The sequence below is a fragment of the Sus scrofa genome, chromosome 13 (assembly GCF_054392235.1).
Source record: "Sus scrofa isolate SSC_HxYL_T2T_F1_AM1 chromosome 13, Sscrofa_HxYL_maternal_Yorkshire_Landrace_v2.0, whole genome shotgun sequence".
NCBI lineage: Eukaryota > Metazoa > Chordata > Mammalia > Artiodactyla > Suidae > Sus > Sus scrofa.
The window spans coordinates 36,410,833-36,436,074 of NC_139395.1; the positions used below are offsets into that span (position 1 = coordinate 36,410,833).

At 39.3% G+C, this 25,242-nt stretch overlaps 2 protein-coding genes across 51 annotated transcripts in view; one reads left to right on the forward strand and one right to left on the reverse strand.

Annotated features, from left to right (window-relative positions):
• LOC100737115 (uncharacterized) overlaps positions 1 to 5,104 on the reverse strand; it is an 82,060-nt gene extending 76,956 nt beyond the window's left edge. Inside the window, 4 exon segments of the mRNA XM_084987506.1 lie at positions 3,919 to 4,431; positions 4,434 to 4,655; positions 4,658 to 4,749; positions 5,061 to 5,104. Coding sequence (XP_084843632.1) covers positions 3,919 to 4,431; positions 4,434 to 4,655; positions 4,658 to 4,749; positions 5,061 to 5,104 — 871 coding nt within the window.
• The window catches only part of LRRFIP2 (LRR binding FLII interacting protein 2), a 121,347-nt gene continuing 100,342 nt past the window's right edge, over positions 4,238 to 25,242 (forward strand). For all 50 annotated transcript variants that reach the window (XR_014822715.1, XR_014822717.1, XR_014822716.1 and 47 more), the window contains exon 1: positions 4,238 to 4,532. The gene's annotated coding sequence lies outside the window, so the exon portion shown is untranslated. The remainder of the gene's footprint in view (positions 4,533 to 25,242) is intronic.

Sequence of the window (25,242 nt, forward strand, 5' to 3'; positions counted from 1 at the left end):
TGCCCTAATGAATACTAGTCAGATTCATTTCCGCTGTGCCTCAACGGGAACGGAACGCCCTTCATTCTTTTTTAATAGCAATCTCTTTGAGGACATTTCAGTGGTCAGAAGATGTATGAAAACACACACATATACAGGTTGTATAAATTTACAGGTTTATTAGGGAAGGATGGCATGGAATAGTATGAGCCAAAAAAAGCAAAAATCTTGCAAATGAATCACTTTTAAGTGTGTTGACCCATAGAAGTTTTTAGTAAATCTATTATTCCATACAAGCACCCTGGCAAGTTTACGGATCTTGCCATGTGCTGATTTAGAAAGGGAGAAGAGCCAGATATAATAGAAATGAATTGTTGAAAAATGGTAATTTTTTAATATAATGAAACATAAAAGGAAACTAAAAATTGAAAGATAGCAAGATGTCAATTTCTTAAAATGTATTTTAGGTATGTAAGATGCTACCAATGGGGTAAACTGGGTAAAGAGTACATAGGACCTTTCTGTAATATTTTTTAACTTCCTGTGAGTCTATAACTATCGCCCCCCCAAAAAAAATTTTTAAAAAAATAGTAAATCAAGGTGAAAAAGAATCTTTGAAAAGAACTTAAAGCAAATATACATAGAGATTATTGTTTTGCTAGGTTTCTATAGTCTTGTTAAGGAGTTAACCAGAATTTTTTTTTTTTTTTTTTTTTTTTTTTTTTTTTTTTTTTTTTTGCTTTTTAGGGCCACACCTGAGGCACATGGAAGTTCCCAGGTTAGAGGTCAAATCAGAGCTACAACTGCCAGCCTACGCCAGAGCCACAGCAATGCGGGATCTGAGCTGTCTCTGCAACCTACACCACAGCTCATGGCAATGCCAGATTCTTAACCCACTGAACAAGGCCAGGGATTGAACCTGCAACCTCATGGTTCCTAGTCAGATTCATTCCATTGCACCACAACGGGAACTCCTAGCATCCTATTTTTAATGTGTGAACTAACATTTTCCAGAGATGTGTGTAGAGTGAAACATAGTATTGTGTTTGTAAAAGTCAATTTTGTAAAAAACCACAAAAATGAGTACTTGCTCTTGAGGAAGGAAAATTTTTATTTCTTGACATCATCAAAGAAAAATGTGAGGGATCTGGTATGAAAAGAACAAAAATGTACAGATCCTACCACCTCATTCCTCAAAACTGTATAAACACTTTCAAAATTTTCCTTCGTCTATTAATCTGTCCCTAGAGCAGCCAGCCCACACAGACCTGGGGGCATTCAAATGTCAGAATATTCCATAAATATCTGGGAACACATATTTTTGGCAAAAAGAAATCATTTAACATGCAGGGAAAGACTGCTTGTGAAATAGTTCAGAGTGATACATTCAGTCAGGATCCCCTTGCAATGACAAAATGAGAGCATCATTCTTATAACATTCTTGGGAACATTCAAAAGACCTATGACATCATGAACTCTTAAAACAAGAGGATTTTTTTTTAATTGAAGTACAGTTGATTTACAATGCTGTGTTAAATTCTTCTGTACAGCGAAGTGATTCAGATATATATGTATATGTATGTATACATTCTTTTTAAAATATTCTTTTCCATTATGGTTTACCATAAGATATTGAATATAGTTTCCTGTGCTATACAGTAGAACCTTATTCTTTATCCCTTCTATACATAAGAGCTTACATCTGCTAACCCTACACTCCCACTCCATCCTTCCCCCTAGAATTGTTTTTTTGGGTGCCAAATGGATGGCAAGTATCCTATAGTGAGAGATGTAAAAACAGAGAAGTTCCAGGAGTTCCCCTATGGCTCAGTGGGTTAAGGATCAGTGTTGCCACTGCAATGGCCCTGGTTACAGCTGTGGCGCATGTTTGATCCCTGGCCTGGGAACTTCTGCACGCTGAGAGTGGGGCCAACAAAACACAACAAAATGAAACACAGAAGTCCTAAAACTGCCTCTTACCACTCTACCTTCAAAAAAATTTATATCTATATCTATATCTATGTATCTTTCTTTTTATGGCCATACCTGCAACATATGGAGGGAGGTTCCCAAGCTAGGGGTCAAATCTGAGCTGCAGCTGCCAGGCTACGTACACCATAGCCACAGCCACACCAGATGTGACCTACATGGCTGCTTGGTTACATCCGAGGCCAGAGATAGAACCTGCATCCTCATGGACACGGTGTAGGGTTCTTAACCCACTGAGCCACAACAGCAACTCCATATTTTCATAATAAAATGATAAAAGTGACATAGGTTACTTCATTTACATTTCCCTCTTAGATATTAAAGTACAGCAACATGGCTTAAAGTAAAAGGGGAATTAGAGCCAGAGAGACTAGAGTTCAAATTCTCTTTCAGACACTAGTTTTGTTACCTTAAGTGTGTCATAATTTCTCTGAATCTCAAAGTCTTTGTTACTAAAATGGGTATAATAACCCCCATGGCTCAAGCTTGGTCCTGGTTACTAAAAGGGATAATATACTGAAGTGCTTAGTAAGATGCTGTGCAAATAGTAGGTACTCAATAAGTGTGACCTTTCTCCCAGTTTTCCAAGAACACATAGCAAAACATTTCCTTCTCTTTTAGTTTGGGATGAGCCAAAACAGTGACTAAGGAGTAAATTTTTAAAAAGCAAGTGAATCTACACCTAATATAATCTAAACAAACTTTCCATTAAGTATGCAGTTATGTAACTGAAATTTAATAAACATTATTGGATGCAGTGGCATTATTCAGAAACCTGAATAGGTCCTCTTCTGCAAGTCTGCCTTTTATCTTTGACTGATTTAGCAAAATATATCATTAATCCCTTTATTCAGATTATAACATAGTATGATCCCTTGAGAAGATTAAGGCTCTCTTGATGTCAGATAAAAACCGTAGTTTCTTTTCTTTTTTTCTTTTTAGGGCCACATCTGACACATATGGAGGTTCCCAGGCTAGAGGTGGAATCAGAGCTGTAGCTGCTGGCCTAAGCCACAGCAACGCAGAAAGGCCAGATCTGAACCGTTGACCGAGACCTACACCACAGCTCATGGCAACTCAGGATCCTTAACCCAATGAGCGAGGCCAGGGATCGAACCTATGTCCTCATGGATGCTAGTCAGATTCGTTTCCGCTGAGCTAAGACGGGAACTGCCCCAAACCGTAGTTTCAATGTTTGCTCGTGTGTCTAAGAAAAATAGTGACATGGAAAGAGAAACAGTGAGAAATTAAAGGCTGCTTTTCGAGGCTGAGGTATGGTAATTCTCTTGTGATGAAGACACCTGTTGATGCCTCACTACCTAGAGACCTTAAGTACCATAATTCATGCCTTGAACCTTGAAGTTCCATACTCTAGTTCTCAAGGACTCTAAAGGGTGACCAAGCCTTCTGAAATCGCCAAAGGGGGCAACAGAGAAACAGCCCTTAGAAGGCATTAGAGCCAGGTTCTTAGCATTGAACTGTGGGCTTATTCAGGGGGTTCTAGAACCCACAGTCCCTGGATGTCAAGTTGTGGTATTTTATGCCATTTCCCCAGGCGGCTTCTCAACTACCACTTCCCTCTAGATGTCTTCTCTAGACGTCCTACCCTGCCAAAGAGGTCTCGCCCACGTAATCGCTCATCACTTTGGTGATTTCTTGCGGAGCCTTACCATAATCTGTCATTATCTTGTGTGTTTCAATGTCTACCCCACTAGAAGATGACCTCCCCAAAGAGCAGGACGCTGGACTTTCTACAGTGCCTTGAACCTGGTGGATCTCAAGAGATACTTCCGGAATGAAGGACAGATCTGTGTCCATCAGGTATTTAACGGACTTTACATTCTCTCCCCCTTGTCCCCAGCATTCTTCTCTGAAAATCATTTCATAATCATTCGTTTTGGAAATGAAGCTTTCAGCATTTCAACCACACCCACCCACCTTCGTTCCTACCTTTGGAACTGTCACCCTGGCAGTTAGAGGTGACCAGGGCGGGTGCAGCCTTGAATTCACATTTCCAGCCCGGGTACTGGGGGCGGAGGGGCTGGGCAGGCCCCGCTAGCCCAAACAAGCCACCTCGAGGCCGCCGGGGCCTTGGGGCCTTCGCCCCACCGGCGGTCGCGCCTCTTGCCACTAACCCAGCGCAATCCCAGAGACTTGCAGAAGCAAGGGACTCTTCCCTTGGGTTGCGCGCAGCTGGCCGCGGGGAATCAATCCTGTCTCGCAGCGCGCGCCGCCGCGGCCACAACTGCTTCCGGGTGAGCGGGTCGACGACCCTTTGGCCCCGCCCCTCCTCCGCCTCCGCCGCCCGCCGCTCGGGCTGCGGCTCCTCCCGGGGCCGGTTCCCGCTGTCTCAGCTGCGGCGCCGAGGGGACACCGGCGTGAGTGACTGACCGGCCGCTGGCGCCGGGAGCTGCCGCATCCAGCCTGGCCCGCCTGGTTGGGTCCTTGGGAACGAGGCTGCCCTCCGCGCCCCTCGCCCTTCGTTCCGGCGGGCTCCCGGCCGGCAAGCCGCGGTCCGGCCCTTCTCGGGCGGCGCCGCAGCCACAGTCTGCTCCCGGAGACAGGTAAGGGCCGCTCCTCCTGCTGGCCCGGGGGAGAGCGGGGAGCGGGGGCCCCTCCTCGGCCTCTGCAGCCAGGCGAGGTCCGCTCTGCCACTGATCCCTGCTGGGGGTCGGGCCCCCGGCGGGTCCTGGGTCGGGGTCGCCCCCTGCCTGCCGCGTCCTCCGGCATCTCGCCTGGTCTCTAACGCGCACCCTCCCTCCACCAGAGGGGACGGTGTTGCTCCCATTGTGGGAGAAAAGAAATTGGGCCGCTGTCTGTCCGCTTCGGCTGCTCTAGGCGCCTTCTCCTGGGACTCGGCACTCTCTCGGTACTGTCCCCGGCCCCGCACCCCGGAGAAAGGTGTCAGGCCAGTGGAGGGAGGAGCATTTTTATGTTGGTTTTTTTTTTTTTTCCCCTCCTTGAACCGAACTGAAGCTTGGGTATAAGAGGCGCTTGCTAAGAGTGTCGGGGTTAATGCTTGACTAATGCGAGGTGTCATTCACATCCAGATTGTTAAATTATATAGTTCTACCTAGGCCTGCTTCTCTTACCTGTGGATATCCCGCAGGAAGCAGGAGGACCTAAGGAAAACCATCTCTTTCTTGGGGTGGGAAGAGGGGAGGGAAGTTCAAGTGTTTGCTCTACTTTTTCCACCATGAGAGATACAAATATCAGACTGTGGAGATCTGGCCAGGAAAATACTGTATACTAAACTTTAACTGTTTGTAGCTCATTTTCTTTGGCTTTCCATTTAATGACTCAGCATTTCTGCTGCAAACAGAAAAACTGTAGAGTAGGTTTGATTGATTAAAGGATAAAGATAACAGTGCCCATGACTTTTCTATGGCATCACACTGGGAATGTGGATGCAGTAATGGAATCAGAGAGATGGAGAACAGGATGTGGGTGGATTAGTTGTTTTGTTTTGTTTTTTTTTTTAATACTTTAAAAATTTTTTATATTGGAGTATAGTTTGATTTACAAGGTTGTGTTGATCAGTTCTTAATCAGTGTTCAAAATGACATTGTTAAAAAAAAAAGGAAAAAGAAAGGGAGTTCCCGTCTTGGCATAGCAAAAACGAATCCGACTAGGAACCATGAGGTTTGCAGGTTCTATCCCTGGCCTTGCTCAGTGGGTTAAGGATCCCGTGTTGCTGTGAGCTGTGGTGTAGGTCACAGGTGCCGCTCGGATCTGGTCTTGCTGTGACTGTGGTATAGGCCATCAGCTGTAGCTCAGATTAGACCCCTAGCCTGGGAACCTCCACATGCCGCACAGGTGCCACCCTAAAAAGCAAAAAAAGAAAGAAAAGAAAAGACATTGTTTCAACATAACCTTTTATTTTGGGGGTCAATCTGTATGGAAAGGTGCAGTTGTTGGAGAATGCAGTGTTGCAGTTTAGAGTTAGTTGGCAGGGCCTTGAAGTTTGCTGTTGTTTGAAGGTCTTGCAGAATTAACCCTGTTTAACCAACATCATGCTGTGTTTAACACATATAGAGATGATGACCCAGAATTTTAGAAAGTATGATTCATTTAGGAAGTTAGGTCACTCACTTTGTGAATCATTGATATGGAATAGGGGAAAGCTAGAGGTTTGTTACCACCTGTTAATTAGATGCTTTCATTCATAGGAAGTGTTGTGTTAATGCTTTATTAGGTAGTTGCTCCATATTTATTGTCATGACGTATGGTAAAGAAATGAAAAGTGAACTTTTGCAGAATGTTGGGATTTAGACTACTTTGTTAGTTCCTAAATGGATTGTTGCGATTTTACCCTTTTTTTCCTTTTTGCCAGATGTGGAAAGATAAATGTCTAGAAACAAAATAAATGTTAGTGAAAAAGAGCGCTACTGTCTTTAAGTTAGGAAAAACTTCACTGAAAGGATCTATGATACACAGAACAGTCTTTTGAATAAAAGACCTTACCCATTTTTGGGAAATCTATCCATAAAAGTATAGAATGAGATTACACTGAGTTCACTTTTACATTCTGTTATAGAAGAAAATGTATATTGAAGTATTGATTTATTATTGGAATGAATTCACTTTAAACTAGAAAAAAACCTTTTATTGCTCAAATGTAATTTGATCATTTTGGCTTTTAAAGTGTTGTTAAAGCAAAATGACTTTGAATCACAGAATTCTTTTTTTTTTTTTTTCAATTTTTTAATTTTTATGGCCACACCCACAGCATATGGAAGTTCCTAGGCCAGGGATTGAATCCGAGTTGCAGCTGTGACCTAAGCCAGAGCTGTGGTAATGCTGATCCTTTAATCCACTGTTCTGGGCCTGCAGTCAAACCCTCACTTCCACAGCAAATGAGCCACTAAAATTGAATTCTTAACCTACTGTACCACAGTGCGAACTCCTGAATCACAGAGTTTTTGATACTCTTAGCTTTGTTTTCTTTTTGGAATTCAACTTAATTTACCTTGTTTTGATTTACAAAGAACTTTGATTAGTTATTATTTATAAAGTAATGGTCAGTTTACCCATTGATCTTGCTTAGCAATTCCCTTAATTCTTTGACAGAATTTTTGACATTTTATCTCATTTGGCTATCCATTCTTATATTCAGAGTGTTCCCTAATGTTGCTTTTGACTTTTGTCCAGCTAATAGTGACTTAAGAGTTTCAGTTTCCAGTGAACAGAGATTCCCTTTTGGAAAATCCCTTGTGGAAACCACCTGAACTGATGGTCTTGATGGATAGATATGCAGGAGAATCCTTCTAATGTCAGGATTTAAGCATCTTCATAAAGAAGGAAAACTGATTTGGAGAATATATTTGGCAAAGTAGATTCATTTTCTCTCAAAACAAAAACAGATCTTTAGAAATGAGAGGGAGGGAGCAGCTTCTTACAAAGCTCTTTGTGAATTGTTTACACTGCTTCTAGTGTGAAAAGGAACAGAATTGATGATATATAGGAAAAAAATTTCTCCCTGCTGGGCATGTTGATGAGGATCATTTTAGAGGAAATAGTTCTTCTGTTCTCACCATAAGTGCACTTTCTTCTGCACCTACAAAGGAGAGGCAGTTTCATAGCCTTTTCCTTTTAGGTAGTTGCTTTCTCTTTGGAGGATCTGACTGGAGAAATGGTCCTTTAACTGGAAAAATGTATCACCTTATTCAGTTTGTAAATAAAGACTTTTTGACCATTGTTCAAAACTCAACTTATAAAACTTCAGAAGGAAGGAATTGAGCAAAATTTACTCTGTGAGTAAAATAACCTTGCCTTTTCCTCCATTTTTTTTCCCTTTAAAATAATAGATAGGACACTGTTAGAAATGATTTTTGTGTTGCACATTGTATTTTCACTCCAAAAACTTTTTGGACTGCAATAAATTAGGCCAAACTTAAAAGGAATAGAACATTGGGCTAAAAACTGGATTTATGTATGCTAATACTTTCGCATTTGTTCTATGATATTTTATGGGGGGAAGGAGAGGATTCTGTTTCTTGGAGAAGGTCTGAGATCTGCTCCATATGCATGCTTTTATTTTGGTCTAGTGGTAGGGAGAGCAGTAGATAAGAGTATAAGTGATGCAGACATAGAGAACAGACTTTTGGTTGCCAAGGCAGAGGGGGCAGGGAGAGGGATAGACAGGGAGTTTGGAGTTAGTAGACACAAACTATAACATTTAAAATGGATAGACAAGAGTGCTACTGTATAGCACAGGGAACCATATCCAGTCTTCTGGGATAAGTCATAATGGAAAGAATATGAAAAGGCAGGTATATATGTGTATAACTAAGTCACTTTGTTGTACAGCAGAAATTAGCACATTGTAAATCAACTATAATTTCTAAAAAAATCTTAAAGTGTACAAGTGGTAAAGAAGAGGGAAGAAATGGCAGATAGAAGAGTATAGTCACTTCATGGGTTCAATAGATTTTGTGGGACTTTTTAAAACTGATAAAACATTTAAAAAGAGTGTTATATGGTGAAAAGGAGTTTCCCTTCCACAATAAACTCCTGGGCTTTTCCTCCCCCCTTAATCCAAGCAACCACTCTTAATGGTTTCCTGTGTATCCCACTCCAAGTTTTCTCTTACATTTGTAATCATAGAGGTTTAGAAGAAATATCCTGTACTTTTTATTCTTATTCTTACCCTTGATATGTCTTAGAAATCATTCTATATTAGCACATATGTCCATCTAATTTTTTAAAAAGATTTGATGTTTTGCCTAGTGTAGATGAACCATAACGTGTTCATTTTCCATAATTTAACATTCTCTATTAATAGACTGGGTGGTTTTTAGCTTCTACTAACATGGCTATAATGAACTCTGCACTAGTGCCTAAGTGTGTATACGGAATCTATTTCTGAAAATGTGATTGCAAGGTTGGGACTTAAATTGTGAAATTTAAAAAGTATTTCAAATGTATATTGGGATTTTATAACAGTAGTTAACTTTTTTCCTAACCTTGTAGAAAGAGGGGAAAAAGCTTTTAATTACTATGTGTTCTTTATCTTCCTTATAATTTAAAATATATACTTAAATATATCTTATAAGGTAATTTTAAGCATTTTGGGGTGACAGCTGGATAATTTTATTTGTACTGGTAAGGGTAATAATACCATACCTTAGAGACTGTGTCGTTATAGATGAACTACTTCGTTTATGTTTGGTAATACTAGTTAAATGAGTGCTTTTTGTAGTAGCCTGATTGTTGTAGGATTTTATGACCAGTATCAATTAAAAACATTGTATATAGTTTCACTTCTTGCCCTGAAGAAGTCTTCTGCTCTATTATTAGTCACATGGGAAATAGTGGCCCACCTTCTGTCTTCCTTTATCTTCTGCATCATAGTTTATTCATAATAAAATAAACCTCTGTGGAGTTTGAGATCCAAAAATCCTTTTGAAAACCAGAGTGCCATTGATGGATTAATTTCTCAGGGCAGAAAGTAGGTACTGATTCAGTCTTTATACTGTAAAAGTGCTTGTGAGCAGAATAAGAGAGGTTTATGCTCCTAATTTCAGTGTTTTACAGCTCACTCATGACCAGAAGGAGGTTCAGAAGTCTTTGTCCTTTTAAAATGAGAGGGAAAAAAGAAGTGCTGGGGGACTAACATATGAGGATGAAGTTGGAACTTGTGAGTGGCCGTTTCCCTGGCTGGTGCCCAGAGTCTATTTTGAGGCCTTGTCAAAGCTCGCCTGACAGAACCTACCACATAACCACACTCTGTCCTGGCCCCGCTGCAAGTAAGGAAGGCCTGCGGTTTAGGAAAAGTGGCAACCACAGAAGAGGGAGCATTTAAAGGACATTTGCCATCAGAAGATTAAGGCTAAGTTTTGGGGTGAAAATGTGCTTAGCATGCATATCCTAGGATCCAGTTTTGTTTTATTTTTTTGTCTTCCCTTTTAAAGAAATGAGCACGATTAAGGAAAACTAATGAGGATAGCATTTTAGAAAAATGTGCACAAGGAGGAGCACAGGATTGTACCAATATTGATGTCATGTCTGGTTCTGAGACTTTTTGGCAAGGATCAGTCAAATGTTTTAACAACAGGGGAAAAACATTACTGTTACCCACATAGGAGGCCATGTCCCGAGTTGAAATAGCAGCTTAATTCTAAGACCTTCACACTTGTCATTGGGGTCAAAAGGACACTGGGAAGGATGGGCTATTTTACAGGATTATTTTGATTAAACAGAGAAATTAGCTTCTTCCCAAATTCTCATTCTCTTCTTCCCATAGACCTGTACAGTAATATGTGTAATATCAAGAAGTTATCTCTTCAAACTCTTGGTTATTATCAGATGCTGTGTACCAGCATAGCTGCCTTTCTGTACCATGTGCCTTCTTATGAAAACCTTGGTGTTTCTGTACTTAGTAAAGTGCTTGAGTTTGAAGTTCTCCAACTGATCTCACTTCTTAGGCTAAAAAGCTGTTAAAGAGTTTAGTGCTCCACTTTTTTGATCAAGGTTCATGTCACCATATTATCTGCAGCCATGTGGCAGAGGTTGTTTGAAGAATTTGGCATACAGACTTAATTCATAGATGCAAAACCTGTAGCTGGTTTCTTTTCATTTGAGGAAACTGAGTTTTTCCTTGACCTCAGCCATTTGGATTGTTAGCATTTGATGATGATGATGTGTTTAGTATTCAGTGTGAGGAAAATATAATTGAAGTATTTTTCTCTCATCTCTACTCCTATTATCTGGTTTATTGCCTTATCTTATAACCCTTCTCTATCTCAGCCTTCCCCTCCTCTTCCAAAAAAAAGAGTGAGATTAGAACAGAGGAGAGGGGAGAGAGCAGAAAAGAGGTTGGGAAAACCTTGGAGTGCAAGTGCTTATCAGGGTATTTTTATTTTCTCAGAAGTGGATTATTAAAACCCTTCTTTAGAAATCATAGTTATCTTTGTCCATTGTTTTCAATTTGAAACCTTCATTATGAACATCAAAATTTTAACTAGTTTTGATATAAAATGTCTTTACTCCTTTAGGAAACAAATTTAAGTCGTTTATTCTGATCAGTTTGTTATTCTTTCTACATCTCCCACTTTCTTCAATAGAAACATTTTAACAGCTAGGAGCAGTTTTTTGACATCTGGTTTCTAAGAGTACACTGTGTATAGAGGATTAGGATGTTAAAATAGTTATTTCTCTGTTAAATGGTTTAATCATTTATTATAACAAACAGTATAATTCTTGTATTTATTATAATTTGTTGTGTTATTTATTGTATAATTACAGTATAATTAGTAAGCTTCCATGTTGCTTTAAAAAAAAAAAAGTATTTCAGTTAAATGATCCAAGGATTATAGGATTAAAAGTAGAAAAGAATCTATTTTAGATTTAAATTAGATGATTTTTCCCCAATCAGGATATCATTCTAAGTGGATAAGTCAAGGAAATGAGAGGGCTGCTGTCCTCCTTTCTTACTACACTCATCCTTTGCTCTCTACCCAGAATGGTTTTCTAATTGTTAAAATATACATAACGTAAAATTTACCATTTTCAACATTTTGAAGTACACAATTCAGTGGTATTAAGTACATTCATATTGTTGTCCAGCCATCACTACCATCTACCTCCAAAACTTTTTCATCCTTCCAAATTCAAACTCTGTGCTCCTTAAACAATAATCTTCATTCACTGCAGCTCCTGGTATCCATATTCTACCTTCTGTCCCTGTGAATTTGACTACTCTAGGTACTTTAGATAAGTGGACTCATATAGTATTTGTCTTTTTAAAAGTAGTTTATTTCCCTTAGCTTAATGTTCACAAGGTTCATCCATACTGTAGCATCTATGAGAATTTCACTCCTTTTCAAGGCTGAATAATATTTCATTATATATAGATATAGATTTTTTGTTAGTTTTTTGCTTATCCATTTGATTGTTGTTGGACATTTGGGTTGTTTCTACCTTTTGGCCATTATGAATAGTGCTGCTCTGAACACAAGTGAATATCTGTTTGAATTCCTGCTTTCATTTCTTTTGGGTGTATATCCATAAATAGAATTGCTGGGCCGTGTAGTAATCCCGTGTTTAATCTTTTGAATAGTTGCCCTACCGTTTTTAAGAGCAGCTGCACCATTTTACAGTGTACAAGTGTTCTAATATTTCTTCATCCTTGACACACTTCTCTTTTTTTCTTTCTTTTTTTTTTTAATAATCGCCATTCTAATGGGTGTGAGGTGTTATCTCATTGACTTGTATTTCCCTAATGATTAGTGATGTTGAACATCTTTTCATGTGCTTGTTGGCTATTTGTGTATCCTCTTTGGTGAAATACCTTTTCAAGTCATTTGACCATCTTTATTTATTTATTTATTTAGTTAGTTAGTTTTTTTGGTCTTTTTGCTATGTCTTTGGGCCGCTCCCTCGGCATATGGAGGCTCCCAGGCTAGGGGTCGAATCGGAGCTGTAGCCACTGGCCTATGCCAGAGCCACAGCAACGAGGGATCCGAGGCGCGTCTGCAACCTACACCACAGCTCACGGCAACGCCGGATCGTTAACCCACTGAGCACGGGCAGGGACTGAACCCGCAACCTCATGGTTCCTAGTCGGATTCGTTAACCACTGCGCCACGACGGGAACTCCTCATTTGACCATCTTTGAATTGAGTTTTGTTGTTGATGAGTTTTGGGGGTTCTCCATATATTCTGGATATTAATCCCTTATCAGATATGATTTGCAAATATTTTCTCCTATTCCATGGGTTGCTTTTTTTACTCTTGATAGTTTAATAAACAACAGTTTTAAGTTTTGACGAAGTTCTCTTCATCTAATTTTTCTTTTGTTGCCTGTGCTTTTGATGTCATGTCCAAGAAACCATCACTAAATCCAGTGTTAGGAAGCTTTTTGTGTAAGGACAGTTTTAGCTCTTGTATTTATTTGTTTGACCTACTAAGGAGTTAATCCTTTGCATATGAATATCCAGTTTTACCAGCACCATTTGTTGAAAAGACTGTCCATTCCCCATTGACTGATTTTGACACCCTTTGTTGAAAATCATTTAGCCATATATGCCAGGTTTATCTGGGGGTCATCTGTTACATTCTGTTGGTCTACGTGTCTCTCTTTATGCCAGTAACATATAATTTTGGTTATGGTAGCTTTCTAGTAAGTTTGTTCTTCTTTTTCAAGATTTTTTTGGCTATTTGGGGTCCCTTAAGATTCCATAGGAGTTTTAATGTTAGGATAAGTTTTTCTACTTTTGCAAAAAAAAATCGCTGGGACTTAATAATGATTGCATCGAATATGTAGATTTCTTTGGGTTGTACTGACATTTTAACAATACTAAGATTTCCAGTCCATGAACAGGAAGTGACTTTTTTGTCTTTTTTTAGTGCCCCACCTGTGGCATGTGGAGCTTCCCAGGCTGGGGGGTCTAATTGGAGCTGCTGTAGGGTCTGGCCTACGCCACAGCTCATGGCAACACTGGATCCTTAACCCCCTGAGCGAGGCCAGGGATCAAACCCACAACCTCATGGTTCCTAGTCGGATTTGTTTCCGCTGCTCCACAATGGGAACTCCTAGGAAGTGACTTTCTATTTTTTCATAGCTCCTTTAATTCCTTAATGTTAAACTACATTGTTAAAACTATAACATTTTGTAGTTTTCATTGTACAGATCTTTTGCCTTCTTGGTTAAGTTTATCCTGGTATTTTATCCTTTTTTTACTTTTGTAAATGGCGTTTTCTTTCTTTTTCTTTTTTAAAAGATCTTTATTATCTGTCTGTCTGTCTTTTTTTGTCGCCCCATAGCATATGGAGTTCCTGGGCTTGGATCAGATCTGAGCTGCAGTAGCGACCTACACTGTAGCTGCAGCAATGCCAGATCCTTTAACCCACTACGCTATGCTAGGGGTTGAACCTGTGTCCTGATGCTGTAGAAATGGTGCACATCCTGTTGTGCCACAGTGGGAACTTCTATTTATTTTATTATAGTTGATTTACAGTGCTGTGCCAATTTCTGCTGTACAGCAAAGTGACTCAGACAAACATCCACACATTCCCTTCCTTATATTACCTTCCATCATGGTTTCTCCCAAGAGACTGGATATAGTTCCCTGTGCTATACAGTAGGACCTCATTGCTTATACATTCTAAATGTGATAGTTTGTATCAACTAACCCCAAACTCCTCCCCCTTGGCAACCACAAGTCTCTTCTCTATGTCTGTGAGTCTGTTTCTGTTTTGTAGATAGGTTTATTTGTGCCATATTTTAGATTCCACGTATAAGTGATATCATATGGTATTTGTCTTTCTGACTTATTTCAATTAGTATGATAATCTCTAGCTGCATCCATGCAATTCTTTCATTCTTTTTGATGGCCGAATAGTATTCCATTGTTTATATGCATCACATCTTCTTAATCCGTTGTTCCATCAACAGACATTTAGGTTGTTTCCATGTCTTGGCTATTGTGAATAGTGCTGCTATAAACATAGGGGTGCATGTATCATTTTAAATTATAGTTTTGTCTGGCTATATGCCCAGAATTGGGATTGCTGGATTGTCTCTATTTTTTGATTGGGTTGTTTGTTTTTTGTTGTTGTTGAGTTGTATAAGTTATTTGCATAGTTTGGACATTAAGCCCTTGTCAGTTGCATTGTTTGCAACAATTTTCTCCAATTCCAGAGGTTTTTTTCATTTTTTAAAATGGTTTCTTTTGCTGTGCAAAAGCTCGTAAGTTTGATTAGGTCCCATTTGGGGGTTCATTTGTTTGTTTTTGTTTTGTTTTGTTTTGTTTGCTTTTTAGGGTCTCACCCTCAGCATGTGGAGCTTCCCAGGCTAGGGGTTGAATTGGAAATACAGCTGCTGGCCTATACCACAGCAACATCAGATCCAAGCTGCGTCTGCAGCCTATACCACACCTCATGGCAATGCCAGATCCTTAACCCACTGAGCTAGGGCAGGGATTGAACCTACAACCTCATGGTTCCTAGTTGGATATGTTTCTGCTGTGCCATGTTAGGAACTCCTATTTTTGTATTTATTTCTTTTGCCTTGGGAGACTGACCTGAGAAAACACTTGTACAGTTAATGTCAGAGAATATTTTGCCTCTGTTCTCTTCTAGGAGCTTTATGGTGTCATGTCGCATGTTTAAGTCTTTAAGCCATTTTGAGTTTATTTTTGTACATGGTATGAGGGTGTGTTCTAGTTTCATTGATTTACATTTAGCTTTCCAGTTTTGCCAGCACCACTTAGTGAAGAGACTGTCTTTTTCAGTGTTGTTTTCTTAATTTCCTTCTTGCTTTGTTCATTGTTAGTGTAGAGAAATGCAACTGATGTTTTGTGTTGGTTTTATATCCCTACAACTTTGCTGAATTCATTCATCCATGATTTTAAAAGCTTGTATCCATTGTTTAAAATTGTATGTGTTGTAACAAATTTAGTTGCTACACAAATTTAGCAACTTAAAACAGCATACACTTTTTTTTTTTTTTGTCTTTTTTTCTTTTCTAGGGCCGCTTCCCGTGGTATATGGAGGTTCCCAGGCTAGGGGTCAAATTGGAGCTGTAGTCTCCAGCCTACACCAGAGCCACAGCAACGCGGGATCTGAGCCGTGTCTGCAACCTACACCACAGCTCACGGCAACACCAGATCCTTAACCCACTAAGCAAGGCCAGGGATTGAACCTGCAACCTCATGGTTCCTAGTCAGATTCGTTAACCACTGCACCATGACGGGAACTCCAGCGTACACTTATTATCCTATAGTTTCTCTGAGGCAGGAATCTGAGCACTGTTGAACTTGGTCCTCTGCTTAGGGTCTCATGAGGCTTCAATCAAGGTGTTGGTTAAGCTGAATTCTCACCTGAAGGCTTAACTGGGGAAAAATTTGCTTCCAAACTCACTTAGGTTTTTGGCAGATTTAATTTTCTTGTGGTTTTATAACTGAGGCTTTTTGCTTACTAGAAGTTGCTTGGTCATCTAGAGACTATCTTCAAGGTCCTAAAGGCTGCTTTTGGCCTTGAGAGGCATCATGAACTTCTTGACTCTTTGGTGTTTCCCAGTATGAGAGGTTCATCAAGCCATCCAGCTACAGCTTGTCTGTTAGCTAGATGGTATTATATAATGTAACATAGTCATGGGAATAAAATATGACAATAGCCATTGTCATATTTTGTTGGTAGAAGCAAGTTTTAAGTTCTGCCTACATTCTTGGGGAAGTATTTACACAAAGATGTGAACAGCAAGAGTGAGGGCACATGGTGGGGTGGCCACCTTAAGAGTCTGTCTGCTATAGATGGTTACAAAATAGCACATGTTTTATAAACCTTTTTTTTTTTTTTTAGGGCCACACACACGACATATGGGGGTTCCCAGGCTAAGGGGTCAAATTGGAGCTGCAGCTGCTGGCCTATGCCCTCCCCCCCCCACAGCAACGCCGATCTGAGCCGAATCTGTGACCTTACACTGCAGCTCATGGCAACACTGGATCCTTAACTCACTAAGTGGGATCAGGGATTGAACCCACATCCTCATGGATAATTAGTTGGGTTTGTTACCACTGAGCCACAAGGGGAACTCCTATGAACCCATTTTTGTGTAAAAAACATATATGTACACTTAAAATAAGAGTTTCTTTAGATGCTGCTGGCCTACCCACAGCTACAGCAACACAGGATCCGAGCCTTGTCTGCGACCTACACCGCAGCTCATGGCAATGCCAGATCCTTAACCTTCTGAGCAAGGCCAAGGATTGAACTTGCAATCTCATAGTTCCTAGTTGGATTTGTTTCCGCTGCACCATGATGGGAACTCCGAGAGTTGCCTCTTTTTTTTGAGCTTAGTTTTCTTTTTTTTGGGGGGGGGGGAATACCCACAGCCTGCAAAAGTTCGTGGGCCAGGAATCAAACCCACACCACAGCTGTGACTACACCAGATCCTTAACCCACTGAACCACCAGGGAACCCTTGTCTTATTTTTCCTAAATGCTCCAACAGATTTTTTTCAGTGTCTACTCTTTCTAATTGATTTTGAGCAAAATAATTAGTGGTTTACTTGTGAAATATGTATAGATAAATAGAAAACAAAAAAGTTTCGGGAAGAATAATAAAATGAGCATCTGCAGTCTCACTACATAGGCCAAGAAATTGAACATTACAGTATCCTGGTAGTTTCTTGTAAATAACCTCAAATGGCATCTTTTTCCCCTCCAGGTAATTATAATCCCATTTTACATGTTAATCCCTCTTTTGGGACCATTCTCTGCCTAACCCTGCAGTTCCAGATCTCTCTCTAAATGTGTATTCCTAATCAATATGTGGTTTAATTTTGAGAAACAACAGTTTGATCAACTTTTTGTGTCTGTCAGTCAAATTAGGCTAGCCTACTCTAACAAACAACCCCCAAGTTTCAGTGGTTTAACATGTTAAAGCCTGTTTCTCTTCTGTGAGTTGGAAAGCACTGGCAAAGGAGTTGTTGATTCCACAAAGTCACCCTCGGACTCGGGCTCCTTTCATCTAGTGACTCTGCTGTTCCCTGAGGCTCAGAGACTTTCACACTTTTCACTGAGCTCTCTGCATCTGGCTGGCAGATTCAAGGGCAAAGAGAGGGAATATGGTAGATTCCGTGGAAAGTTTGATGGGCCTGGACTAATACATCTGTCACCTTTGGTCAGAATTCAGTCAAATGGCTGCACTTAATGCAAGAAAGATTGTGAAATACAGCATAGCCATGGGCAATAAAGGGAAATGACTTGGTGAACAGAAGGTCAATTTCTACCATAGTATGTAACCTTAAGCAGTATCATTTTTTCAACAGTTTTGAAAAACTGAATGGCAAGTATAAACATAGTGATGAACAGAAAAGTCCATATTACCACTGTTTAAATGAAGGCTCGCAGGAGAAGATAAGCTGAACAGTGACTTCCTTGAGTCTGGTCTGTTAAGTCCTTGGGAAAGTTTGCTGATGAGTCCTGGGAAACCATAAAACTCATCACAGTCAGGGCACCTGGCAGAGCTGAAGTCTCTACAAGGTACTAAATACCTGGAAGAAATATGGTTGGGGAAGTACACTGCTCTTTCTAAGCTCTTCATGCTCTAGCCATTAGGAATAGGTAAAAGCAAAATATATCTGTAGTGTAACGTATGTCCTCAGCCAATCTAGGCAGACAGGGATGGGACACCGGGAACTTCATCAACATGGGGTCAACACTGACTAAATTCAGATAAAGACCTAGACCAGCTCAGCTCTCATTAAAAAGAAGTCTCAATGGCTGTGGGGATGTGGGTGGTGACAGCCCTCTATTGTGTCTCTTGAATCACATTGCTTCCATCTGTAGCTTTCTTCCTGGGATGTCATAACCCTTGCTGGGGATCAGTCCACTTTGCCTCTTCTGTGTTGAATTTATTCCCTGTATGCTAAATTCTCTCCCTTTTGGTTTTTTATTTTATTTGAGGAGATGCGTCTTCTAATAACTTATTAACAAAGGGTGTAAAAGAGGTAAATTTTTGAGAACTGGCATGTCTGAAGTGTCTTTAATACTCAAGTATGAGAATAGAACAGTATGGCTGGGCATAGGCTGCTTACAGGTTGTCTGTAATTTTCTTTCATGAACTTGAAGGCATCATTCTAGTGTCTTCTTGTTGCCATAATTGCTTTTGTTTTAAAAGACTGAAGCCATTCTAGGAGTTCCTGTTGTGGCAGAGTGGAAACGAATCCGACTAGGAACCATGAGGTTGCGGGTTCGATCCCTGGCCTCGATCAGTGGGTTAAGGATCTGGTGTTACCTTGAGCTGTGGTGTAGATCCTAGACGTGGCTCAGATCCCGCGTTGCTGTGGCTCTGGCATAGGCTGGTAGCTACAGCTCCGATTGGACCCCTAGCCTGGGAACCTCCATATGCCAAGGGTGTGGCCCTAAAAAGACAAAAACAAAAACAAAAAAAAACTGAAGCCATTCTAATTGTTAATCCTTTTACATGTAACCTGATTTTTTTCCACCCCTAGAAGCTTATAAAATCATCCGTTCCCCTATGTTTGAAATTAACTATCGTATGTCACTATGGAATACCTCGGTATGGACTCAGGACTTGAGTTGCACATTCTGTAGGCACTTGAAATCTGGCAACTCATGTCCTTCTGGGAGGTTATTTTATTAGTGATTTCTTTTTTTTTTTGTCTTTTTGCTATTTCTTGGACCGCTCCCGCGGCATATGGAGGCTCCCAGGCTAGGGGTCCAGTCGGAGCTGTAGCCACCGGCCGGCCAGAGCCACAGCAACGTGGGATCCGAGCCGCGTCTGCAACCTACACCACAGCTCACGGCAACGCCGGATTGTTAACCCACTGAGCAAGGGCAGGGACCGAACCCGCAACCTCATGGTTCCTAGTCGGATTCGTTAACCACTGCGCCACGACGGGAACTCCTGTACTTGTATCACATTATATCTTGTTGTCTTCTTCCTTTTATGAGCCTAATCGTTATCTCGCCTACCCTTTTAGGGCATAATTTTGTCTTTCTATCTAAGATAGGTTTAAGCTACACAAACCTGAGCAATGTGGCTCGAGAGAAGGAAAATGTTGACATCTTCATTTCTGATATCAAAGTACATCATGTCACCATTATTTTTTTTTTCCTAGTCGGTGAGTTACATAGTGAAAGGAATTATAGAGGTCTTCAGGGAAACCCAAAAATTTTCAAGAATTTTTCTCTGTTAATAAAAACTTACAGGAGTTCCTGTCGTGGCTCAGTGGTTAATGAATCCGACTAGGAACCATGAGGTTGCGGGTTTGATCCCTGGCCTTGCTCATTGGGTTAAGGATCCGTCGTTGCCGAGAGCTGTGGTGGAGGTTGCAGACACGGCTTGGATCCTGCATTGCTGTGGCTCTGGTGTAGGCCGGCGGCTACAGCTCCAATTCTACCCCTAGCCAGGGAACCTCCATATGCTGCAGGAGCGGCCCTAGAAAAGGCAAAAAGACAAATGAATAAATAAATAAATAAATAAAATAACAGGCTTGAACGTTGATTTTTTTCCCCCCATAGACCTTAGAGGACATTTATGGTTACTTCTTTGGTCTAATTTTGACCTGTTGATTTGAGTCAGAGTTTTAATTTTATTACATTTTAAAGTTAGTCTAATGGTGTTAACTCTTTTTAAAATTATCAATGTGTTTTTCATTTACTTAGAATTTCATTAGATCCATAAGAGTGTTGGTTGATGTGAAATCTATTAGAAAATTATGGTTTTACCAGAGATGACCAACATAAATTTTTATAGTCTTACTTTGCAATTGCTCTGACAAGCTAAATGAATCTTTCCCCCTTACCAGCTTATTAATATAGTGACAAGTTTTCATATTGTGAAATAGCCCCGGAATTGTAGCCTTTAGCTTAAATCAGTTTTTGGTAAGGTGATTATCAACATTATATAAAGCTTAAGAAAAAAGCAAATTCTTTTTTTTTTTTTTTACATTATTGCCTTTGCCATTTATTATTTATGTTTACAGAATTTTATATATTTTATGTAAATATATGTAGCATATATTTATATATTTTCAGTCATGCTTTACATGCCATTTTGTCATTATTTTATACCTTATGGGCGTGATATTAAACTTGTTCCTGTCTTTGCTTGCTTCCCATGCGTTTTCTAACACCACAATTTATTGCATCATGTTAACTGGCTGTTGTCAGTTTGGGTCATACTCAGCTTACTGGTTTTTTTTTTTTTTTAACTATAGATTAAAACGTAATTAAAATACACAATATTGTAAATCAACTGTACTTCAAATAAATTAGTAGCCTTAAAAAAGTAATCAAAATAATTCTTTATGCATGTAATTTTTTTCTTTTGTTGCATTATGCTCTAAGTTTTGTGTTTGTTACTATTAGAATAGAGTCAGTAGGAATATTGTCAGTAGAGTCCATCTGCAATCAGAAGGAGAACTTAAGGTCTAAGGCCAATGTTTTTGCCCTATGGAACTTAATTCTGGTTCCTTCTATTTTATTATTAATGGCAGAGTTAGCTACATGCTTCTATCAGATTTTGATTTTCATTTCTTTTCATGAAGGAAGTATTTCAGTAATAATTCCACATACATCAGAAAGAAAACACACTCTCGTACAGTTCAGTAAGAGGACTTAATGGTTCTTTTTAATGTTGCTACATATCTAGTTAGTTGGAAATAGAAAGAAAAAAAATGCCTTCTCACTAAGTATGTAGGTCTGGTGTTTGGATTAGATTTGTGTTTGAAAATGTGCAATCCCCCACCCACCTACCCATCCACCTGTGGCTCAACTAAGATTAACTTTAGCCAGGGGGATTTACTTCTGATTTTGATTTATGACTTCTTTTGCTATTGTGATTTCAGATTTTTTTTTTTTTTTTGCTGTCAGTTATATTTCTGAAGCATTTTACACTTTATAGGAATTTTTATATCTTTAAAATGTGGTATGAGAATAAATTTAATGAAAGAATTTCATTGAAAATCAGAAAACATTTTAGAAAGAAATTAAAGAAGACCTAAATAAGTGGCAAGACATCTCATGGTTATGGTTTGGAATCTTAATGTTGTTAAGATGGCAGTACTCCCCAAATTGATCCATAGATTCAGTGCAATCCCTACCAAAATGCCTGCCACCCTCCCCGCCATATCTTTTTGATGCAGAAATAGTCATGCCTTTCTTAAAATTTGTATGGAATGATAAGGTGCCCAAAATAGGCAATGCAGTCTTAAAGAAGAACAAAGTTGGAGGACTCGTTCTTCCTAATTTTAAAACTTACTGCAAAGCTATAGTAATCAAGACAGTGTGATACTGGCGTAAGGATATACATATCAATCAATGGAATAGAACTGAGAAGGTTTAGAAATAAACTTACTTTTACAGTCAATAGGTTTTTAACAAGGGTACCAGGACAATTTAGTGAGGGAAAGAATTGTCTTTCTAACAAATGGTGCTGGGAAAAGTAGATATCCACTTGGAAATGAATGAAGTTGGATCCCGGAATCACACCATATAAAAAAACTGAGAATGGATCATGTAAGGGCTAAAACTGTAAAACTCTTAGAGGAAAACATAGGAGTAAATCTTTGTCACCTTAGGGTAGGCACTGCTTTCTCAGCTATGACACCAAAGGCCTTGCAATAAAATAAAATTAAAAGTGAAATGACTTCCTCAAAGTAAAAACTTTTGTTCTTCAGAGAACACCATTAAGAAAGGATATGTAGAAGTAGTATAAGTACTTTATCTCTGACTTCTTTACCATTTTAATTTTCCCATTGTAGTCTTTTGCCTACTTACAAGGTGGTGATTACTATGTACATAGCTCCTTGCAAATGTAGTGGTCTTATGTAGATATTTGTTGGAAAGGGAAAAATTAAAGGTATATGATTTATTTTATGAAAATTTCCTAATTTTAGAATCTCATGTTAATTACATAAAAATCATATCTTTATTGCATACTTTCACATTTCTCTCTCATTTTTTGGTTTTATCTTTGTTCTTTTGCCATCTGAGCTTCTGTCGTTAATCCTAGTACTTCTCTTATTTTCTTGTTTTCTGCTTTATTTCACACTTTTAAGTCTGACCTATCTAAAGCAATATGTAATATTCTCTCTCCCTTTCCTTCCATTCTGTGAATATACGACCATACATTTAAGCGATACTTTAAAAGGTATAGGGAATGGAGCACATTTGAATGGTACTAGAAAATGGTTTACTTCTTAGGGCCTACTGAGAATGCAGTTGTTGGTAAGAGTACATTTCCTAATTTAGGTTCTGCACAGTTGATGAATTTGTATTATAAATCATGTTGAACATAGCATTAGAGTTCATTTATTGAATAACATTGTTAGCAAGGAAGGAAAGGCACCACTGGCATGTTATCTTATGAAAAGAGGAAATGGAAACATCAGTTCCGTTGGATGTACAAGAATACTATGTATTCAAAATATGAGACTTAAAAAAACATTTTTGAATATTCTTAGGACGACTGAATGTAGAAGTAGAAGATGTGATTATACAAGTTCTCATTGACCCTTTATAGGCATTATATTTTATAAACAATGACCTTTAATTAACCATAGGGGTTCTAAAACTTTCCTGAGATTTAGTTTGTGTTTAGTATCTACCTTGCCTTATTCTGCCAGGCCCTCCAGTTTTGCCTCATATATTTTTTGCCTCGTTTGTATTTTTTTTCATTTTTTACTTTGTTTCAACTTCTAGATATACCTTTGTTCCTTTTTGTAGGTTCTGTTAATGGTTTATTCATTTTATGTAGTGGTCTTATCTAGTTATTTGCAGAATTTATGTCTTTAACTATAATCCTTCCCTTCTCTCCTTTCTTCCCTCCCTTCCTTTTTCCTTTCTCTCCCTCTCCCTCTCTCTTGCCCTTTACCCTCCCCCCTCCATTTTGTTCTCTTTAAGTCTAGGAATTCCTGTTCTCTCCTTTTCCCGTAGTCTTTTTAAAGTATACATAACTATTCTTCTATATTCTTCTATACTGTGATTATCTCTCCCTTCCCCCCCCACCTTTTTCGGCCGTACCCATAGCGTATGGAAGCTCCCTGACCAGGGATCAAATCTGAGCTCCATCCCTGGGCTATGCCAGAGCTGTGCCAACTTGCCCTGATCCCTAAATCACTGTCACCAGACTGGGATCGAACTGGCAAGGCCACAGGGACAAACCAGATCATCAACCCACTGCACCACAGCGGGGACCTCGGCCTTCCTTTTTCATTTCAAATCAAGATTTTTTTAAACTGTAATTCCCAGTTCCCATGCCTTTTTGTTCACTTAGTCATCTACCTTTCTCAACCAATTACTTCTTTTCTAATACTTTTATTATAAAAATCCTCAAACATATAAAAAAAGTTGAAAGAAATCTGAACACTCATGTACCTACCACCTAGATTCTACTATTAATATTGTCACCTATATATTCATTTATCCATTCCTCTATCTCTCCATTACTCTATCTTTTTCATTTTGGATGCATTTCAAAGTAGCAAGTAGCACTGTACTTCAACCCTAAATATTTTAGCACGTGCATCATTGACTAGAGGTCAGTCTTTGTGTAGAGGCCTTTTTCTTTCGAGGTGGAATTTATGTAGAAAGATATGCACAGGTGTTACCATTTAATAACCTATATCTTTCCTCCTAAGTCACTTGGGCTCTAATAAGTTATAATAAAGGAACTAACACTCATTATAATGCCATGCTCCCAAAACTCGTGTATTCATTTTGATTTTCAAAAAAAAGATTTTGAGTATCATAAAGTACCTTAAAATTTTCTTTTTTCTTTTTGTTTTTATTATGTAAATGTGCTATAGTATAATGATTATTGTTAAAGACATTTTTTCCCATATTATTCCATGCGTTATCAAAAATTCTTAGCATGACCAATAATATCACATGATGCATGCTGGAAGAAATAATTTGAGGATACTTTTGTTTAGTTAAAAATATGAAATTATAGGAGTTCCTGTCGTGGAGCAGCGGAATCCGACTAGGAACCATGAGGTTGAGGGTTCAATCCCTGGCCTCGCTCAGTGGGTTAAGGATCTGGCGTTGCCAGCACCTACAGCTCCAATTAGACCCCTAGCCTGGGACCTTCCATATGCCGAGGGTGAAGCCCTAAAAAGACAAGAAGACCAAAAAAATAAATAAATAAATAAAAATGAAGTTATAAAGAAAGGCTAAGATTGCCCTTTTGTCAACTTCATAAGCTAAGTATGTCAAAGAGCTTTGTTAATTCAAGACACTTTGAACATTTCTGGAGTGATTTGCAGTTAAGTGCTTGCATTTATATAATTCACTTGAACCTCATATTAGCTGTGTGAGATCGTTTGACAGTTGTGTCTGCTCTCTAGGTGAAGAAATGAAGGCTTGAGCAGTGGGAAGGGCAAAGCAGCAACTGGTCATGCAACCAACTGAACTCAGCATCCTTTCACTTTAAATTTTGTCCATTGGCCACAACTACAGTCACACCAACTCTTTTAGTTCAGGTGCCATTCCCATCCTGGGATGTGCTTATGAATAAACTACCAAATGTTTTATTGTACAGACTAGGGTTAACTAATGACAATGCTGACACAGGCTTAAGCCAATATTTTGGAGTTCCCATTGTGGCTCAGGGGTAACGAAACCTACTAGTATCCATGAGGATGCAGTCTCTGGCCCTGCTCAGTGGGCTAAGGATCTGGAGTTGCCATGAGCTGCGGTGTAGGTCGCAGATGTGGCTTGGATCTGGTGTTGCTGTGGTATAGGCCGGCAGCTGCAGTTGGGCCCCTAGCCTAGGAACTTACATATGCCACAGGTGCAG